This window comes from Taeniopygia guttata, chromosome 26 (assembly GCF_048771995.1).
Source record: "Taeniopygia guttata chromosome 26, bTaeGut7.mat, whole genome shotgun sequence".
NCBI classification, from domain to species: domain Eukaryota; kingdom Metazoa; phylum Chordata; class Aves; order Passeriformes; family Estrildidae; genus Taeniopygia; species Taeniopygia guttata.
In genome coordinates this window covers 5148193-5168914 of record NC_133051.1, presented here as the reverse complement: position 1 = coordinate 5168914, position 20722 = coordinate 5148193, and the positions used below count along the sequence as shown (strand labels likewise).

General features: G+C 59.9%; 2 protein-coding genes across 9 annotated transcripts in view; both read right to left on the bottom strand.

Annotated features, from left to right (window-relative positions):
* AHCYL1 (adenosylhomocysteinase like 1) overlaps positions 1-7672 on the bottom strand; it is a 28506-nt gene extending 20834 nt beyond the window's left edge. Inside the window, exon 1 of one of the 5 annotated variants that reach the window (XM_032753170.3) lies at positions 7441-7672. In XM_032753170.3, coding sequence (XP_032609061.1) covers positions 7441-7545 — 105 coding nt within the window. In that variant the 5' untranslated portion in view covers positions 7546-7672. Of the gene's footprint in view, positions 1-445; positions 469-4022; positions 4250-4853; positions 4997-7440 lie in introns of those variants that run through there. The other 4 variants (XM_032753169.3, XM_072918680.1, XM_002193504.7 and 1 more) reach the window with 4 other exon arrangements.
* A 4328-nt stretch (positions 7673-12000) lies between these two features.
* On the bottom strand, positions 12001-20284 carry CSF1 (colony stimulating factor 1). Of its 4 annotated transcripts, none has more exons than XM_030255799.4 (9): positions 20138-20284; positions 18761-18889; positions 17040-17102; positions 16601-16780; positions 15765-15942; positions 14143-14933; positions 13860-13915; positions 13720-13772; positions 12001-13421 (listed from the first exon to the last, which is right to left on the bottom strand). In XM_030255799.4, the coding sequence occupies exons 1-8, from the start codon at positions 20156-20158 to the stop codon at positions 13721-13723; spliced, it is 1470 nt and encodes a 489-aa protein (XP_030111659.4). In that variant the 5' UTR covers positions 20159-20284; the 3' UTR covers positions 12001-13421; position 13720.
* Between the last annotated feature and the right edge of the window lie 438 nt (positions 20285-20722).

Below are 20722 nucleotides of genomic sequence, written 5' to 3'. Positions count from 1 at the left end.
ACCTCATGGTCTGAAGGGAGGGTTCGCCACAAAAAAAAAAAAAAAGGAGAAACCAAACTTCTGTTCCGTAATCCTAAAGCAGTCCCTGTGTTTTGGGAGAGGAATCACTCTCCCTGGCACCCCACCTGCTTCCTCTTCTCCCCCCACACTGCCTTGGAGAATCTCAGCATTCCAAGACTTCTACTGGTCTTTCCAAAAACAGCAAATTCCACTCAGGAGAGGTTCCAGCTATTCTCAGGTACCCTTAGCTGATCCTCCATCCCTGTGTCACAGGTTTAAGGGAAAACACCCCACAGGATCAGCATGGAAACAGGAGCACCCTGTTCTGGAAACTGGAAATCCATCCTCCCCCTGCCCTGACTCCCAAAGCCTCTCACAATGTTATTTCCACTGGAGCTGCCCATTCTTCATTTACCAATAGACTGTTTTCAGCCCTGGAAATCACCTGGATTTTGATGCATCAGGTGAGAGGCAAAGCAGGAGAAACCTCAGGCTTCAGCACGGGCTCCTCCCTGCTCAGGAGCCTGAGGAATCACCACCAGGATGGACAAACATCAGACCTGTGTCAGAGCAAAGCCAACCTTGTCCTGCAGACAGGGCTGATGTCATGAAGCCCCTTTCTTGTAAAGGAGGCAGGAGGGATGGAAGTGATTTCTTTGTGGAGATGGCAAGCTCACAGAGTATTTGGAGAAAGGATTAGTTAATGTAGGAGACACTGTGCTGCCTGCAAGATGCTGACAGCTCCAAGGTCAACAGGGATCAGCCAGATGTTCTCGCTCCAAAACATGCCCAGGTTGGATGCAGAACCCTCCCCACAGTGCAGGAATGTGTGAAATCCGGAGCTCCCTGTTGGGAGGTGAAAGGAGGAGAGGCAGAAAACAGCAGACACAGGCTGAACCTCACCCTCATCTGGAAGGAGGACACTAAAACATGAACTGCAGGAAGGCAAAGCCCCAAGGAGCCTCCTTTTCCAGGCTGCCCACTTCTTCTCCCTGAAAAAGGCCAGAAGGAGTGATCCCTCCCACCCACACCTGACAGATAAACCAGGCTCCAGCAGCTCCCACCCAACCCTGGCTCCTGAACGCAGGCAGCTCCTCAGCCAGGCAGGAACGGGTGCTGCCAGGCAGCTCCAGGTCTGTGGGGCAGCCAAGGGGAGGCTGCACCCAGCTCTGAGGGCTGCAGGAGCCTCCCTGAATTACAATGGAGCCTGTTCAAGGAGCTGGAACATCATGTCCTCGGCCACCTCAGTCCTTTGGCTGTCACCAACCTGAAGTAAACAGATTCTGCAGCAGCAATAAGCTCGTTACCAAGGCCACCGTATTGATCCCAAAGTGTAATTAAAATTCACAGTTCAAGCAGCCCAAGTCAACAGGGCAATGAGGGCAGCTCCACAAGGCAGGACTGGCCTCAGCTTCCGCATCCTGCTGTCCCAGAGGCACAGAACCCACGGGGGGAGAGCAGCTGCCAAAAAACCAGCCCAAACTCTTCCCTCTCAGAGTGGGGAGGATCTGGAACAGAGCAGCTGTGGCTGCCCCTTCCCTGGAAGTGTCCAAGGCCAGGTTGGACAGGGCTTGGAGCCACCTGGGATAGTGGAAGGTGTCCCTTCCCAGGACAGGGCGTGGAACTGGGGGATCTTTAAGGTCCCTTCCAACCAAACCATTTCCAAACTAGCAGCTTCCTCTTTGGACCTTTGGGCCATCAACCAAGATGTCCCAGAGCACCCATCCCAAGGGTTCCAGGGAAGCCTGCAGGGATGATGTGGGCAGAGGGGCATGGTGCAGAGGAGATTCCAGCTCTGCTCAGGGTGCCCAAGCCCCTGGAATTGTCCAGCACCCTGGGAAGGGGCTCCAGCTGCTGAGGTGTCACCACAATGCTCCTCCTTGGTGGGGCTCCCTGACTCTTCCCCCAGCCCCTTACAGATTCAACGCTTGGTTTCACCCAGTCCCACTCTGGGACAAGTTCTGGCACAAAGTCCTTGGCACTGTGGGCCCTTGGGGCCACCAGCAGGTCCCAGGACAGTCACCTGGAACGTCACCACTGTGTGCTGAGTGAAGGTGAGCCAGAGGCCCCAGATAAGCAGCTCTGATCAAAGGGCTCAGCAGGAAGCATAACGAGCCACTGTCACCCCCAGGAAACTCCTGGTGATAAAAACACAGCCAGGCACAAGCAAATCCCTCAGGCTGAGTGCTGAGGTTCCACACATTTCCTGCTCCAAAATCTGGGATGAGGCACCCACCAACTTCTCAGAAGAGTAACACAGATGGGATCCTCACTTGCAAAGGATTAACTCCAACCTGACCTTGAAATCCTGATTTCCAGAGTGAGATACCCCAGCCTCAGCATCCAGGAGGGAGCACAGAAGCCCATTCCAACATTTGCACAGGCTGGAAAGCACAGAGAGAACTGTTCCCAGAGAAAGTATTGTGGTAGGCCAGTCCCCAGCAGCAGAAGATAACCTGGCATCTCAGAAGGCCAAAACAAAACCCTGTGCTCCTGCTCCAGCACTCTTCCCATACCCCAGACCTGGCTGCTCATGTGGGAAGGGGGTTCCCAGGATGGGTGGTCTCCACCCCCACAATATTAAAAGATGGCAGAGATGCTTCTGAAGACTGGGAAGAATGAATATCCAACTCTTCTCCCATCTCCAAAGGACTGACAGAAGAGTGGGAACTCAGCCTCCTTCAGGGATGAAGGAGGAAAAGAGGGAAGCAAAAGCCACAGGCTCTGACACATCATTTTGAAGACAGTTTATGCCCATCAAACCCCCAAAACCTCCTTTCTTTCCCCTCTCTGGTTCAACAATTCAATTAAGTGTCTTCTGGCCTTGCCCAGTGCTGGGGCACTGGCACAAGACCCCTCTGGACATCAGGGAGACCCTCCAAAACACCAAAACAATGGGAAGGTCCCAAGAGCAACTGAGAAAGAAATTAGGATTCTATCATTTAACACAGCACCAGGAGTGACCTGGCTGCCCCAATCCCTGGTAATTCATCTCTACTCCAAACACACCTGTGCTTTTTTTTTCCCACTTATTAGGGTTTTCCTGAACCCCAGGGAAAGCCAGACTCATCTCAGGACATCCATACAGAGGACAATGAGCTGTTCAACTCATCCCAGCCCAGGCACCTCATTATGAGAGGGAAAAACTCAGAGCAAGGAACCAAAGAAATGGAGATCTAGGCAGAGGAATGAGGAGATTCAGGTGAACGTGCCTGCAGAACAGCAGGACAGGAGGTGGTAGCCATGGCCCCAGACAGGCTGACAAAGGCACAGAGGATTTATGAGCAGCCACTCTAAGGAATTAAATTAAAGGGACAGGAAAAACGAATGGCTACAGGAGCTCTGTCAGGACAAACAAGGGCAGTCTCATCCCCCTGACAGCCCCAAGGGGAAGGTATCCCCCGGCCTGGCAGAGCTGCAGGGACCTGGGATAAGTCACGACAGAGCAAAGTGGGGCAGGGACAGGTCTTTGGGAAGGAGCTGGGCAGGGATGCAGCTGGCTGCAGCAAGGTCAGCGGTGCGCAGGGCACTGCAGACAGCAGCAGCGGGAACGGTGCTCTGGAGAGGACACCCACCCTCCCCAGGGGCCAGCAGCTCCCCACAGGCCCCATCCCCCTTCCCCAGCTTTTCCCTGCTCCATCTCTGCCACCCCCACAGCAGCCAGCCCGCTGCCACCGCAGAGCTGCAGCGCTGTGCATCAGCATTCCCTGCCACAGCCTGCGGGATCCCGCAGCCGCAGGGGCACAGCACGGGCACAGCATCACCCCACGGGCACAGCAGGGGCACAGCAGGGGCACAGCAGGGGCACAGCAGGGGCACAGCATCACCCCACGGGCACAGCACGGGCACAGCACGGGCACAGCACGGGCACAGCACGGGCACAGCACGGGCACAGCATCGCCCCACGGGCACAGCAGGGGCACAGCGTGGGCACAGCATCACCCCACGGGCACAGCACGGGCACAGCATCGCCCCACGGGCACAGCACAGGCACAGCACCGCCGCACGGGCACCCAACTCACCTCCCCAGAACCACAGCCGAGCCTTCAGCCCATCTCAGAGCCCAGCAATGCCGCAGCAGGAAGATCTGCCTGCAGCCAGGCGTGGAGCAGCCCAGCAGGCAGCGATGCCAGCGGGACAAGGACACGGCAGGTGAGGCGACAGCCAGGGGACAGCACTGCCAAGCCCCCTGCCCTGCCGCCGTGTCCTTCCCACTCCAGGCACCCCCAGCTTGGCTCGCTGGGAGTTTAAGGCTCCGCCGAGCGGCTGACGTGGATTGGGAAAGCGGCGGCTGCCAAGGGCACCTGCAGTCTCCGGGGAGGCAGGGGAGCAGATGCCCAGACGCAGCAGTGATGGCACACAGCGATCTGGAGGAGCACAACCCGCCCTTGAGCTCTGCCATCATCATCTCCACATCCATGTTCACTAAACCTGGGCAAGCCACCAGCCTCAGCATTCCAAACCTTCCCCAGCAACACCACAGCAGTGGCTGGAGAAGGTGCAAAACAGCTTCGCTCACCTCTGCCTGCAAAGCACTCCTGGCCAAAGAACCACCTTGCTCAGACCAAACTGGGGTCATTATGCTGACAGACAAATCCCCACGAATTGCAGTGAAAATGGAGCTCTGGCAGAGCCAGGAAATCACAGCTCTTGGGGGAAAATGTCCCTATTCCTCTTTTCACCTCCACCGAGTCAGCTCCTACTTCAGCCTGGAGCTGATCGTATTTAATATTTTAATCTCTTGCCTCCTGCTTGTTTCACTTTTTCACCTTAAACGAGTCCCTGACAGGAGAAAACAGCAATGCCAGGGGCTGATTCCCAGCTCCAGGTGACCCCAACAACGAGACACCAACCTTTCCACAGCACCCGTGGGCCCAATGTGCTTCCAGCTGCATCCAGGATGCTCCTGCAGGTCCTGGGCTGGATGCTGTGGGCTCACACTGGCACTTTCCCCAAGCTCCAGAACAAGTTAAGGCTTCTCTGAAAAGCCATTCACAGAGAGAGATGGAGCCTGCGCTGAGCTTGGCCACATTCCCACCCTCCCCATCTCCAAACGCCTCACACAAACTGCATCAGCAAAGTTCCAGGAGCCCAAAAAACCCAGGGGGGACGTGCATCAGCACCACAGCACTGTATTACCCACCTCTGTGCTGGTAAATCATCTCTCTCCACCATCTCCACTGACCTCTGACCATGCCAGGAGGTCCAGGGCAGCTGGCACAAAAAACACTTTGACTTGCAGGGAATCAGAAGGGCGTTTTAATGGCTTAATTGCGATCATGTTCTGAGGCATCAGAGCTGGGGGCACTCAACAGCTTATCTCAGGAGAGCAATTCTCCCTTCCTTGGTCTTTCATCCTCCTGCCAAAGGCCTCTGCTGTTCCCCAGCACTATTTGCAGGAACTAGCCAGGCAAGGAAAACAGGAGCCCGGAGCGATTCGTTCCCTGAGCTCAGCTCAGCTCAGCTCGCTCCCCATCTCTGATGTTATCAGCCTCAAATGTCGTGTGTCGCTCTGGGCACCTTCAATATCCTCACCCAGCCAGCAAAAGCTGCAGCAGCCACTGAGGCCACCCAAGGCTCCTCATGCTGCACAGCCAAGTCTGCAGCAGAAAATTCTGGGGATACACCTCACCCCCCTGAGAGGATGGCAAACTTGCCTCTGAGGATGCTCAATGGACTCTCTTTTACCACAGGTATTTTGGTCCCACGGGATGCTCCAGGATTAGCAGCCTGCTGTCCCCTTGGAGCAGCCTCGTGCTGTTCGCTCTGACAGAGATGATGGTTATGAAAAGGTAAAAACAATTCCTGAGCTGGAAGAGGCAGATCCCAGCCCCACATTCCTCTGCTCGTTCCTCCAGGCCATGTCCACAGCCCAGACAAACAGGGCCCAGTCTCCAAGCCCTGCTCCCTGGGAGAGAAGATACCTCAAATCCAGCTGACCTTCCCCAAGGGCCAGACACTCCCGATCCCAGCCGAGCAGGCAGGAGAGGTTCCCCCGAAGGAGGAGGATGTTCCCATTCTCTGTGACTGCTCCGCCTTTGCATGCACCGCTTGCAGGCGGCTGCAGCCCCGAGGGGAACACAATGTTCATCTGCACAGATCTGTGCAGTGCTCGAACATGGACCTGCCTCCCTGACAGTGCTGAAACTTCAGCACTGAGCCCGGAGCTCAGGGCCAGTTCCCCAGGTCACAGGGGTCCTGCACCCTGCTTCGGGGGTAAAACCAGTGCTCGCCCACCCTCAGTGCCATCTGAGCACCCCACAGGGGTGTGGGAGCAGCTCTGGGAGATCTCAGAGCTCCTGTGAGGCCTTCAGGGATGGAGCGGCACTGAGGAGACTCGGCAGCCTCTTCCTGAGCCCAAAGGTGCTCCCACCCACACCTCCAACAGACCCTGCCCCCAAAAAAACTCAACACTCTGAAATCTGTCACCTTTCTGAGCGACCCACAGCTGGATTCCAGGTTGCTGCATCTGGCTCTTCCCATATAACAGGTCCCTCTGCTTTGTCCCCACCACAAAGCCCTGTCACTGCACAGTCCCACACCAGGGGCCCACGCTGCCTGTCCCCTTCCTGGGGTCACCTTGCACCCCCTATGCCACAGCCCTGCTCTTGCCCCCAGAGCTTGACCCGAGCTGGCCCCAGCCCCTTGGAACCGGCCCTGCAGGTACTGGTCCTTCCCTCCCACCCCAAACTGGGCCAGCAGCCCCCTGGGCCATACCTGCCACCCCCCAGCCCCCTCACCAGTGTCCCTCTCTGCCACTGAATGGGGACAAGCCCCACTTCCCAGTTACCGTCAAAGTGGGTCAGTTCCAGCCTTCCAGCACAGCCCCACACCTGTGGGGCCGCTCCTCCCAGAGCCGGGGCACGGCCGTGTCCCCCCACAATCGAGGGCTGCTCCCCACAACCGGGGGCTGCTGCTCCCCACAATCGAGGGGTGCTCCCCACAACCAAAGGCTGCTGCTCCCCACAATCGAGGGGTGCTCCCCACAACCAAAGGCTGCTGCTCCCCACAATCAAAGGCTGCTGCTCCCCACAACTGGGGGCTGCTGCTCCCCACAACTGGGGGCTGCTGCTCCCCACAACTGGGGGCTGCTGCTCCCCACAACTGGAGGCTGCTGCTCCCCACAACTGGAGGCTGCTGCTCCCCACAACTGGAGGCTGCTGCTCCCCACAATCGAGGGGTGCTCCCGCCCACAATCGAGGGGTGCTCCCCACAACCAAAGGCTGCTGCTCCCCACAACCAAAGGCTGCTACTCCCCACAACCAAAGGCTGCTACTCCCCACAACCAAAGGCTGCATTCCCCGCCAGGCCAGTCCCGCCGCACACCGGGGCGCTCTCCCCGCTACCGGGAGCCGCTCCCCGTGAGGCACGGGCTGCTCGCCCCACCGGGACACGGCTGCTCCCTGCGCCCCCCACAGCCCGTGATCCCGGCCCCGCTACCTTCTTGGGGGCCTTGGTGACGGTGGCCATGAAGGAATACTTCTCGGCGTCCTCCACCTCCTTGGCCTGCTTCTCCTCGCCGCCGGCGGGCTCCGGCACCGACATCCTGCTGCGGCGGGAACGGGGGCGGGCCGCGGCCGCCGGCGGGACCAGACGGGGCACGGGCCGGCGGGGGGGCCGGGAGCACTACTGCGGCTAGGCTCGGCCCGGCTCTGGCTCGGCTCGGCCCGGCTCTGGCTCGGCTCGGCCCGGCTCTGGCTCGGCTCGGCCTGGCTCTGGCTCGGCTCGGCTCGGCTCGGCTCGGCCCGGTTTGGTTTGGTTTAGTTTGGCTCGGCTCTGGCTCTGGCCCGGCCCAGCTCCGTGTGGTTTGGTTCAGTTCAGTCTGGCTCGGCTCGGCCCGGCTCTGGCTCGGCTCGGCCCGGTTTGGTTTGGCTCGGCTCCGGCTCTGGCCCGGCCCAGCTCGGTGTGGTTTGGCTCGGCTCGGCTCGGCCCGGCTCTGGCTCTGTCCTGTCCCGGCCCGGTTCGGTTCGGTTCGGCCCGGCCGGTCCCGCTCTCTCGCTGCCTGCGGCGGGTCTGCGGCCGGCGCGCCAGGGGCGGGGCCTCGTGACGTCACACCGCAGTGACGTCATCAGTCGGGCTGCCGCCGGGGGAGCGGGCGAGGGGCGGGGCGCCCCCTGGCGGACACGGAGGGGAGGGCGCTGAGGGGCGGGAACGGGGGCGGGGGCAGACGGGGGCGTGGTCACCGCGAGGGGGCGTGGTCACTGTGAGGGGCGTGGTCCTAATGATGGGCGTGGTCACAGTGAGGGGCGTGGCCAGGAACCTCGGCACGGCCAAATCCCAATTAACTACAATAATCATATAACTTAAATAAAATTGCATATAAATTTCGATAATATATAATATCATATAATACGTAATATTGTGTAATATATAATCATATAATTAATATGTAATTAATATATAATTCATATAATTAATGTATAATTAACTCGTCATTAATTCATTCATCTAATTAATAACTAATTATATATACATATTAATTAGTTGTTTAGTTAGAATAGTTTTTAATTCGTTTTTAAATGAAATCTAATTGAATTCCTTACTTAGACTAAATAAAAAAGTTATTAATTTTATACATTAAATAGCAACCACACAAATTAAATATTAATTATATATAAATGTGTAAAACACGTTAATTTATTTATATTTATAAGCTATATAGATTTACATTTATAAGTGATTATAAAGCTATAAAATTTATATAGATTAATTTTGTGCATATACATATGGCGTGCATGAATTTATATTAAATAACATAATTATATAAATGTATTACATAAATTATATTAATTTATATACAATTTTTCTAAATAAGTATAGAAACTAAATAAGTTACATAAATTAATTTATTAATTAATTTGAAAGATAAAAGCTGAAACTAAAGAATGAGGGTTTTCAGGGCAAAAAAATTTATATTTGTTCAGAGGGAAGACATAAAGCAGAAAAAGAAACACGATGAATCAGGAAAATAGCTTGAATAAAACAGGGGTAAAAATAAGAATATCAAGGAGTGTGTCTGGTCCTGGAGCTGTGGGTGTCCATCCCCAAGTCCTGGAGGTGTGGGTGTCCCGGAGCTGTGGGTGTCCATCCCCAGGTCCCAGAGGTGTGGGTGTCCCTCCCCAGGTCCCAGAGGTGTGGGTGTCCCTCCCCAGGTCCCAGAGGTGTGGGTGTCCCTCCCCAGGTCCCAGAGGTGTGGGTGTCCATCCCCAGGTCCCAGAGGTGTGGGTGTCCATCCCCAGGTCCCAGAGCTGTGGGTGTCCATCCCCAGGTCCCGGAGCTGTGGGTGTCCATCCCCAGGTCCCAGAGGTGTGGGTGTCCATCCCCAGGTCCCAGAGGTGTCCATCCCCAGGTCCCGGAGCTGTGGGTGTCCATCCCCAGGTCCCAGAGGTGTGGGTATCCATCCCCAGGTCCTGGAGGTGTGGGTGTCCCGGAGCTGTGGGTGTCCCTCCCCAGGTCCCAGAGATGTCCATCCCCAGTTCCTGGAGCTGTGGGTGTCCCTCCCCAGGTCCCAAAGCTGTGGGTGTCCATCCCCAGGTCCCAGAGGTGTGGGTGTCCCAGAGCTGTGGGTGTCCATCCCCAGGTCCCGGAGCTGTGGGTGTCCATCCCCAGGTCCCGGAGCTGTGGGTGTCCATCCCCAGGTCCCAAAGCTGTGGGTGTCCATCCCCAGGTCCCGGAGCTGTGGGTGTCCATCCCCAGGTCCCAGAGGTGTGGGTGTCCATCCCCAGGTCCCAGAGGTGTCCATCCCCAGTTCCCGGAGGTGTGGGTGTCCCTCCCCAGGTCCCGGAGCTGTGGGTGTCCCTCTCCAGGTCCCGGAGCTGTGGGTGTCCATCCCCAGGTCCCGGAGCTGTGGGTGTCCATCCAGCACTTTTTGGGTCCCCGGCTGCACAGAGTCCCCACAGGGGCTCTAGGGACCGTTCCAGGACAGGCAGACAGGCGGGGTGCTCTGGGGGGGGCTCTGGGGGCTCTGGAGGCTCTGGTTTCGGGCCCCCCATCCCCAAACACCCCCAGGCAGCAGGGAGGGGTGTGAGCCCTGCCCGCCTTCACTTCCCCGGAGCTGCTCCCTTAAAATACAAGCTGGGAAAAAAAAAATCAGCCTGTGGGTTAAAATCCCCAGGGGAAAGAGCAGATAACGGTTTTTAACCAAAATCACTTTGTCTGGCCACAAAACGGCCTCTGGCCACCTAAATCCTGCAGCAGTTCCTCGGCCAAAACCGTGTCCCGGAGCCGCCGTGCCCCGGGAACCGCAGCCCCGGGGCCTTTCCGCTGCTTCTGCCCCGTCAGCAGCTCTGCGGCGGCTCTGGGGAGGCTCCCAGGGTGGGCAGAGCTCTCCGGGGGCTCTCGGGAGGGGTCTCAGGGCAGCTGGGGGGTCTCCGAGTGCTTGGGAGGTTTTAGGACAATGGGATGAGCCTGAGATGTCCCAGCCCTGCCAATGCCACAAGCAGCAGGGCTGTGGGGACCCCCAGGACCCCCGAGGTGGGTGCTGGTGACCATAGTCTGTGCCACTCCATGCCAGCCCGTGCTTCAGGTCCCCTGAGCCTCTTGTCAATGCTTTCCCCTCCCACCATCCGTCTTTTCCCCCAAACTCCCTGTTCTCGTCCCATCAAAGCACCTTTTGGCAGTACAAACACCCATTTGGGACCCCAGGAGGGATGGGGGGTTCTTTTCTCCCCTCCCCTTCGAGCGCTGAGGGACGGGGATGCAGCTCCATGGGGTTCCTGAGTGGGGGGCTGAGAGCAGGTTTTGCCCCCCAGATTGCAGGGGCTGGGGGTGGAAGGTGCCCAGGGCAGGGAATCACATCCCTGCTCCCACACAGGGTGGGGAAAAGGCACCAGCCGGCAACACGAGGAGCACAGGGACACTCCTGGCCCGAACCTGAGGGCAGGGAGGCAGTTTGGCTTTTTCCCTGCATTTTCCAGATGCTTTTACAGCACACAGAGCAGCCAGAAAAAGTCAGGGATGAGCGAGTGCGGGGTGTAAGTACAGAGGGGTGGGGACTGGTGCTCCCCACACCACCCAGCAGCCTGGGATGCTCCCAGCTCTGCCCCCCAGCTCTGCCCCCCAGCTCTGCCTTAGCTTCAGGCTGCCTTCATCCAGCTCCAGCCACCCTCTCCCGTGCAGCTGTGGAGCTGCCTGGTGCACCCTGGAGCATCCTGGAGCAGGCCAGGGACTCGCTGCCCTCAGCACCCCCAAACCCGGGCACGGTGCCCACCCCTAAGAGCAGCCTCCAGCCTCAAACACCCCCCAAATCTGACCATAATGACCGTGGCACGGATCCAGCAGGATATATATAGGTCCCACTTCCCTGGGAAGGGGATGTGGACCTGGGAAACCCCCGGCTGCTGCTGGGGAGAGGAAGGGCTGGGCTGAGTCAGCTCCCCTCGAGGAATCCTGTTTGTCAGCAAACAAGGCAGCAGCTCAGCCCTGGCACTCACAGAAAGCTCCCAGACCCCCTCCTGCCCTTGCCACCCCCTTGGATGGGCAGTGGGGCTGTTCACCCTGCACACCCCATGGGCTGGTAGGGACCCAGGGGGATGGGGAGCCCCCTGGCATCCCCCTGGAGATGCTGGATCTGTGCAGGGAGAGCAGGTATGGGGCTCCCCTGCTCCTGGAAAGAAGGAAGGAAAGCAGGGAGAGCGGTGGGGGGGGGAGGAAATGCCTCTTCCAGTGCTGTCACTCTAAGCAAAGTGCTCCAGGAAACTTTGCCTCAAGTGTGTTTGCTTTAAGCAGCTGCTTCCCAACCATTCACACAGATTTTGGGGGGGCCACAGCACCAGAGCCGGTGCCTGGAGCTCTCAGTGCCGGCAGAACTGGGGCAGGAAGGGCAGATGAATCCCTCTGCCCTCATTCCAGTGGCCACAAACTCCCACACGCATCCCCAGGGAAGCAGGTCAGGGTAACACCACCAGCACTCAGCCCCAGTCACCCCCTCAGGGACCCCAGGGATGTGACAGGGGAGCCACAATCTCCAGTCCCCCCTTGCATCCCAGACTTACACCAAGCTACACCTCTCTGTTTATTAATAATATTAAATATACAAGTTGTTTTCCATTATTTTCTTTAAATAGACTTTTAAATGCCTTTGTATAAAATATTTCAGGATTTCATTGTATAAAAAAAAAAAAGACATCCCAAAACCAACAAAAAGCCCCAACCAAACAACAACAACAACAAAAAAAAGGCAAAATAAATCCAACATGGGTAAAGGCAAGTTTTCTCCCCCAGGAGCAGCTCCTCCACAGTGTAAACTGGTGACTTACACCACCAGGAGTTTGGCCCCAGACTTCCTGCTGCATCAGGGCTTTTATCCTGATTTACACCAGTCCCTCGCCCAGGAACCCCCTCCTTCTGCCAGTCATAAATACACACAGTAAAACCCCAAATTAATAGTGATGCTTTCTTTAAAAACAGTTGGGTTTGTCCATATTTTCATCCTTCATATAAAAATAATGCTTGAAACTCCCAGAGCAGCGCAGGCCACGCTTCATCCAGGGCTGGTGCATCCCAAGCCAGGCTCTTCCCAAAGCCCGGGAGTGGGGCAGTGCCACGAAGCCCCAGGGTGCCCGGCGGGGGCAGTTCCAGCTCTTACACCCACGTGGATCCCATCCTTCCCAGCCCCATTCCCTTCTCCAAAGCGCAGCCACCAAAGAAATGGAATCCCAGCGAGGCCAGCTCGCGGTGAGGACCCTGTGAGGGGCACACGGCCCCCCAGAACACTTGTGCAGGATAAAGACTTTCATCCACTCTCACTCTACAAAAAAAAAAAATAAAAATGAGCCCTAACAACAGGAGGATGGGGAGGGACTGGGATGGCGCCAAGGGTCACCCCAAACCCAGCCCCGTGCAGGGACATGGGCACGGGTGGGCTTTAAATATTCACAGTGTGAGGGTTTGAGTTGCAAATCAGGGCTGGGGGTCTCAGGACGGGCCCCCCTGGAATTCAGGATGCTCCAGTTGAAGCCTCAGGAAAGGCAGGGTGAAGGATGCGATGGGTGCTGCTCCAAAGCCAGTCTGCTGGGATGGGAGAAAAGCCAGAGGATTTGGGGAGCCGATCCCATCTATCTTCATCCAGCTCTGGCCGTGTCCAAGTGGGATCTGCTTCCATCATCCCACATCCAGCACCTCCACGGTCCTGCTCAGCACCGCAGCGTCGCACCGGCCCCCGCTGCCGTCCCGCAGAGCTGCGCTCATGGTCCCGACTCCTTCCAGCCCTTCACTTCCCGGTGCCGGGGGTCCCACTCAGGGCACATCCCCCCATCCTTTTGTCCCTGCCAGGGAGGTTTTTTGCAGTCTCTGGCCGTGGGCACGGGGCAAGGGAAGAGGGAGTGTCAGCATCACGGTGGGATCGCGGCAAGGCTGGCGCGTGCCACCCCTCCTTCCATCCGGATCCGTCCCCCGAGCAGCTTCACATCCTGCCTGGGGCCCTGGGAAAAGGAGGAGAGAGATGAGCAGGAGCTGGGGCTCTGCCAGGGAGGGCAGCGTGGGGTGAAACACACGAAAACCACAGGAAAAAATACTATGTATATTAAGAAAGTGCCAGTAATGGATTAACGAGCTGCGAAACCACATGCTGGCAGCGCTGGGGCGCAGACCTGCTCCTGTCCGTGTCCTCCCACCCAGAGTTTCCCTGCCCATGGCCAAGGTCGGCACCAACCAGGGACACCATATTGTCCTCACAGCTTGGACCGCAGCCCTTCAAGGTCCCAGCCAGCCCCTGATCACCTCAGAGATCCTGAGTCTCCAGCTCTGAACATTCCCTTGCTCCCTGCAGCGCCCTGTGACAGAAAGATGGGGGTGTTAGAGCAGGGCTGCCCAGGGTGGGGGTCCCCAAACCCCCCCATGCAGGATGCTGTCACACTCACCTCCTCTCTGGCTCGTCGGGGTCACAGCCTCCATCCTCCAGTGACCGCTCCAGGACCTGTGTGGATGGAGGGAAAGGGGGAGATGAGCCCTGGGCAAGGGGAGCAGCCTGCAGGGTGGCAAATCTCCCAAATAACATCCTCTCAGCACCACCAAATAATTGCGCCCCAGTCTCAAAATTATGGGGAAAATGGGGCTCAACCCACACTGGCCAAGAGACAAATGGGGAAACTGAGGCAGGAGACAATCGTGGTGGCCGGGGAGGAGACGAGGAGGGGATCTTACCCTGGATTTATACTTGTAGAAGAGCAGCCCTCCCGTGGCCAGCAGGACGGCCACCACGCTGGCCACCGTAATGTAGATGAGGGGCTCCTGGCGGCCCTCGCTGGCGGGCGGCTCCTTCCTGCGCTGCTCTGCGCCCAGAACAAAGCCAGAGTCAAAGCTGGGCCCGGCCCCACCGCCATCCTCGGGCCCCCAGCCCCACGCCCTCGCCCTGTGGCTGGGGCTGCCCGGGGCTGGCAGCTCCGGGGCCATCCTGGAGAAGCGGAGCTGCGTGCCAGGCTCGGGCTGGGCGCGGATTCTGCCTCTGCCCGTCGGGCCGGCGCTGGGCGATGCTGTCGGAGGGCTGGTCCTGAGCCCGCCGGGCTGCTCCGGGAGGAGGGAGCCTCCCCACTGCTGGCCTGGATCCTGCGGCAGGTGGCCGGTGTCCCACTCCACCAGCTCGCCATCGCCACGGAGGACGGGGATGTCGCCCCGGGCCAGGCTCAGTGTCCCAGCCGGATCCTGGAGAGCTTCGGCACTGCTGGCTGGAGCTGTCTGCTTCATCCCGGGGGCCAAGGCCAGTGCTGGGTCACCTAGCCCGGCACCCAGGACCTCCTCGGTCCCTGAGCCCCCGTCCGTGCTACTGGGGGGCTGAGATGGGGCCTCTAAGTCAGCGAGGGTGGCATGGAGGAGGCTGGAAGGGAGCCGGGTGCTAGCGGGTGCCGTGTCCCTGCCAGTGGCAGCAGAGAGGGAGGGCTGGGTGGCAGGAGGGAGGGCAGGGGACAGGCAATTGCAGTCAGGATCTGTCCCCACACCTGAAAGAAGGAGAGAGAAGAGACAGCCGTGGGGTCACCAGCCTCCAAGAGGGGCATAGCCAGCAGATCTGAGGTCAGGGGCACTGTCCCCGTCCCTCCCCGCAGCCCCGGGCAAGCGGGTCAAACAGCCCCTCAAAAAATGGGAGAGCAAGGGAGAGGCAAGGAGCAGGCAGGGCAGCGTGAGGGGGTGACAAGCAGCGGGTGGGATGAAGCAAACCCGAGTCACCGGGTCCCCTGAGCCGATGGCAGTGGGTTATTCACAACTTGCAGGAGCCAGAGAGCCACATTTAACGTCCCCACGGCACAAGGACATGGCACAGCTCCGACACGAGGGTGACAGTATGACATCTCCTCCATGCAAACACGGCACGGGCGCTCGTGGAAGCGCAGACAGCAACGCGGGGCTCTTCCACCCCGGCAGCAACACTCTCCCCAGAGGCTTGGCCAGGGGACACTGAGGCACGAGGCAGCTGAAGTGACACAGCCAAGGTCATGCAGCGTGTTGGTGGCACAGCAGTCCCTCCATTTCTCAGTTATGCTCCACCCGGCATCGGGGCTTTGAGACAGAGCTGAGCCTGATGCTTCCTCGCTCCCCCTCAGCATCTCTCCCTCATCTTGCTTCCAGCAGGATTTCAAATCCCACCTTCACATGGCAGCCAGCCCCTTCTCCCCTGACACTGATGCAGAGCTCGCCGACACAGGGAAAGGAGCCAACGTGGACACGTGCCACACCCACAGACACACGACTCTTAAGGTGCTCCATGCAGGCGAGCCCAAGCTCCCCAGACTGGCACAGGTTTACTGGGCAGAGGCCAAGCCTTGGCATCTCACCTGGTGAGGATCCAGCTTTCCTGGGTCCCGGGCACACCCTGCGGTAGACTCGGCTGCAATCCTTCTCAAAAGTCTCCTGGTTCTGCAGCAGTCGCTTGATGTCCTGGAAGAAATCCTTCACCAGCACCAGCATCTCGTAGGGGGACGTGGTGAACTCCTTGAAGCACATCTGTGAGAGCTGGAGGAAGCAGCAGGGTCAGCATCAGCTCCATGACCACCCAGGGTCACCCCCACAGATACCACAGTGCTCCCAAGGCAGGAATTGCTGGCTCCATGCACACCCCACCTCTGCTCTGCTCCACAGCCCTGCCCACACCCCACCCCAGAACATTCTGCACATCCCATTTCACCCCAGAACATTCTGCACACCCCATTTCACCCCAGGACATTCTGCACACCCCATTTCACCCTGGGATGCTCTGCACATCCCATTTCACCCCAGGACATTCTGCACACCCCATTTCACCCCAGGACACTCTGCACATCCCATCTCACTCCAGGTTGCTCTGCACATCCCATTTCACCCCAGGCTGCTCTGCACACCCCATTTCACTCTGGGATGCTCTGGACACCCCATTTCACCCCAGGATGCTCTGGACACCCCATTTCACCCCAGGACACTCTGCACATCCCATTTCACCCTGAGATGCTCTGCACATCCCATTTCACCCCAGGCTGCTCTGGACACCCCATCTCACCCCAGGACATTCTGCACATCCCATTTCACCCTAGGGCACTTTGCATATCCCATTTTACCCCAGGATGCTCTGCACACCCCACTTCACCCCAGGATGAGGACCCAGGCCCAAACCCCCACGAGGCTGAGGTCACTGTACCATTCTCTCCTCATCATCCTCATCCCTGATGCAGGGGTCCACATTCTCATCGATGCTGTTGTACATCCTGCGCACCATCTGCATCTTCCGGGCGTTGGACGAGTTCTCCTTGAACTCCGTTCTCTCCAGGATCTTGCCCATCAGGGGAAAAGCAGCTTTCACATAGCAGATGGAGTCGTTCTGCAAGGATACAGTGACAAAAAGTGACAGCGGTTACCGGGTGGGCATCCCGCTCTGCCTGGGGGAAGCTGAAGCACAGAGGCACAAAATGCCTTTCTACAATGCCACGGGGTTCCCAAAGTGGGACTGGAAGCCACCAGACCAAGCAGGATGGGTCCCTCCTGGGCTGTCTCCTGCAAAGGGAGGCTGGGGAGCTGGGGACCTGCCACCAGCCAGCCCTCCCTCCTGTCCCCAGTTTCCCCAGCAAGAAACCACTCACCAACTGCATCTTGTCAATGAACTTGAAGGAGACCCTGCCCGGGTGCTGCATCTGGGTGTCAGCCTGGAAGGACAAAGCAGGATGTCACCCCACATCCCCAGGGCCAGCGCTGGGGCTGAGCAGCCCCAGATATGCCACGCTTTGGGCACGGGGTGCCTGAGACCCCCAAATCCACAGGGCTGGGAGGGCTTTGCTCCCATTCCTGCTTCACCTTATTCCTCCTCCTCACACAGGCACATCCCTAACATTGATGCAGTGGCAGGAGTGAGCTCAGGATTCCTGCTCCCATCAGGATGTTGCACTCCCCACTTCACAGACCTTCTCCTGCCTTTCCCTGCCTGCTCCCACCCCGCCTCTCTTCCTCCTCCTCCTCCTCCTCCTCTTCCTGCCAGCGCCACAGCGGAGCCCAGCCCTGCTGAATTCTCCCCCCGCATCACTCTCTCCTCTAAATCCAGGCTGCAAACGAGCATCCTGCCGTGCAGGGGTGGCCGTGACACCGGGGTCACACTTCTCCGGGGTCACACAACGCCGGGGTCCCACCCGCAGCGCTGCCGGCCGCCCACGCCACCACCGTCCCCAGTGGGAGAAAAACCCACCCTAAGCAAACTCTCCCTCCGGGCTGGCATCCCAAACCGAGAGGCCGAGGGCTGGCGGAATTGCCGGCCGGCATTTCTCCTCCTAGCCTGGGATGCCGTCCCGGAAACAATTGCTCCATTATCCAGCAGGCGCTGGAGCGAGGGCCAGTCCTCCATCAGCGAGGAGAGGGCTGCAATCCCCAGCAGGAAAACCCCATCTCCCATTCAAACCTGCTGCGTTCCCTCTCTCCCACAGCCGCGCTCCCAGTTGGAATCCCCCGGGGATGCAGAGAGGGCTCGGGCAGAGGAAGCCGAGCTCGCCCAGAGCAGCTCGGTGGTTGAGGAGGAAGAGGCGCAGCGAGCCCGGGCACGGCGGTTCGCACCCAGCGGAGCTCTCGGGGACTCGGCGCCGCTCCCTCTCGCCCGCACACCCCTCTTGCTGCAGAATTTAATCTGCGACAACCCTGCAAATCCCTGCGTGCCCCCGATTCCCGCTTCTCCCCTGAACATCCGCGTGATTCCCCGCTCGGAGGTGAGCCAAGGGCCACGGAGGGACAGACACGGCCCCGGCAGCCGTGTCCGCTGGGGCCGGGCTGGCCGTGCTGGCTGCCAGCGCCCGGAGCTGCCCACGGGCCACGCGGGATGACGGCCCCATCGCCCGGTCCATCGGCCGGCCGGGCCCCCCTCGCCGCCTGCCACCCACCCACAGCCCCGTTGCCAGCCCAGCTTCCAGGCAAGCAGCTGGACTCAGGAATGCAGCCGGATTCCTCTGCTTAACCCCTGCGCAGCCGCCCGGAAAGCAGCACAGCCCGCAGAGCGGCCCCTCCGCTGCTTCCCCAGCGCCCCTGCGCCCATCCAGCCTGGCTCCTGTCCCCTTCCCGGCCTCGCTCCTGCCTCCCTCTTCTCTCGCTCCTCCTGTCCTCACTTTTCCACAGCCACCCTCGGTAAAGGCACGACATCTGTCACTCCCCGGTGCCCGCTTGTCCCTTGTGCCCGTGGATGCTCAGCTCCTGGGTGCCATCGCTTCACTAGGGGAGCTGAAGATCGCCCCATTTCCTTATTTCAGCACTAAAGCAGAGCTGCTTTGTGCCCACCTGGCCCCACATGAGCCCCCATCCCCCGGCACAGCCCCGGGAGGGCACTCACCAGCTCCTCCAGCTCGGCCAGGTGCCTCTCTGTGATGATCTGCTGGCAGTAGCTGTTCTGCTCCGTCTCATGGATGCGGAGCAGCAGGAGGAGGAGGGACGAGAGCAGGGAGCAGCGGAGCAGGCACACCTGAGCACGACACAGGAAGAGTTTGAAGCAGGGATAACCCACACACATGCCAAGCCCCCTGCCAATCTCCACCACCCCCCGGCATGACCACCTCTGTGGGAGCCGGCGCTTGGCCACGGTCCAGCAGGATAATCCCACTGTGGTCCTCCAACCCCGTGCCTATCCCCATCCTGCTATTTTTAGGAGCTCCAGGTCAGCAGGGAATTTCCCAAGGCCCGGTGACACACGCCTGGATGTGGCTCTTGGCCACCTCCACATTCCCCATCCAGCCCCTCTCCCCTCTCCCGCACCATTTCTCCGTCTCTCCTGCAAATCTCCTCCTCCGCCCTGGCTCTCCAGAGCCCGTCTGACACACTGACCCACCCATCCCCAAAAATCCTCTTCCCACCCTCCAGACCCCCCCAGCTGCACCCGCCGGGCTCTTTCCATGCAGCAGCTCTGGCCTCGTCCCAAATTTCCCTCCCAATCCCCCTGCAAAGAAGCGGGGAGGCCCCGATCCGTGGCGGGACCCCGGTGAGAAACGGGGCTTGTCCCAGAGCCAAGAGTCCCGAGGTGGGGGTGGAGGGGACCCTCGGGTGGGTGTGCACCCCCGTCTCCCGGGGCACCGGCAGGGAGAGGGTGCCGGGGTGATGAGTGGGGGGGAATTTCCCTTGGATGATATCCAGGAATCCTCCCCTCTTGTGAAACTCCAAGATGCCGCCCGGGCCACCGCCGAGATGTGGTCACGGCTGAACGGAGCCTCGCCCCGCCGGGAACGGGATGGGGACGGGGCTGGAGCCGGGAACGGGGCTGGAGTCGGTGACCGGGACGGGGCTTCACCCGCGGCTCCGGGGCTGGAACCGCGCTGGGGGCTGGAGCCTCATCGCGCAGGTCCGGGAATGGAGCCGGGGCTGCAGCATCGCCCCGCCGGGGACGGGGCTGGGGCCGGGGACCGGCCGGGGCCTCCCCACGCTCGGTTCGGGAATCCTGACGGGGCTGGAGGCGGGAACCGGGAACCGGGACCCGGGACCGGAGCCGCGGCTTCACCCCGCGGGTGCGGGGCTGCCCCCGCCAAGCGAGGCGGGGCTGGAGCATCGCCCGCCGGGAGCCGGGACCCCCGGAGGAGGGGACCCACCGCGGGGCACGGGGACACGCGGGGCACGGGGACACGCGGGGCCGCCGCTCCCGCGGGGGCTCCGCACAGGTGGCGGCGTGTGCCGGGCTGGGGAGGGTCTCCGCGGCCGCGGGGAGCGGGAGGGGCCGCCGTACCTTGGCTCCGAGGCGGGGCATGGGGGCTGCCGTGGGACCGGGGCCGGGCGGAGCGGGCGAGGCGGCAGCGGCGGCGGGGCCGAGCGGGGCCGGGCTGAGCCGCCGCCGCGGCCGCGCTCCCCTTTATAGCGCCGCGGCAGCATGTGGTTTATGAGAAAGCCCTGGCGGGCAGCCAGCCCCGCGGGGCCCGGCCCGGGCCAGCACCGGCAGGGCACCGGCGGCACTGCCGGCTCCCGTGGGCACCGAGCAGAACCGCTCAGCTCCCGGCGGAACCGCTCGGGCCCTTCAGCCCGCTGGGCTCGCCGCCGCTGGGCTCGAATCGGCGCCGTTCGGGTCGGGCTGGAGCCGCTCGGCTCGGCTTTCCCGGAATTGGACCGGCTCGGCACGGCTCGGTTATCGTTATTGCGATAACGGCCCCCGTTATCACAAACACACGCGTGAGCGCTCACCTGGGTGCGCACACAGCTCTGCATGGATGCGCCACGCACAGACACCAGCCCTGCCTGGCCACGGGCACCCCGGGCACCGGTAACCACGGGCACACGCACAGCCCTGAGCCTGGCACATGTGTGTATGCACACACAC

Bases quoted from the DNA above. Each gene is read 5' to 3' on its own strand.
- CSF1 (XM_030255799.4), bottom strand. From the start codon at position 20,158: ATGCCCCGCCTCGGAGCCAAG. The intron at 15,943-16,600 runs GTACAGTGACCT...TGCTTCCTCCAG, and splicing joins AGGATGATGAGGAGAGAATG to CTCTCACAGATGTGCTTCAA. The intron at 13,916-14,142 runs GTAAGATCCCCT...CCATCCACACAG, and splicing joins TCTACAAGTATAAATCCAGG to GTCCTGGAGCGGTCACTGGA.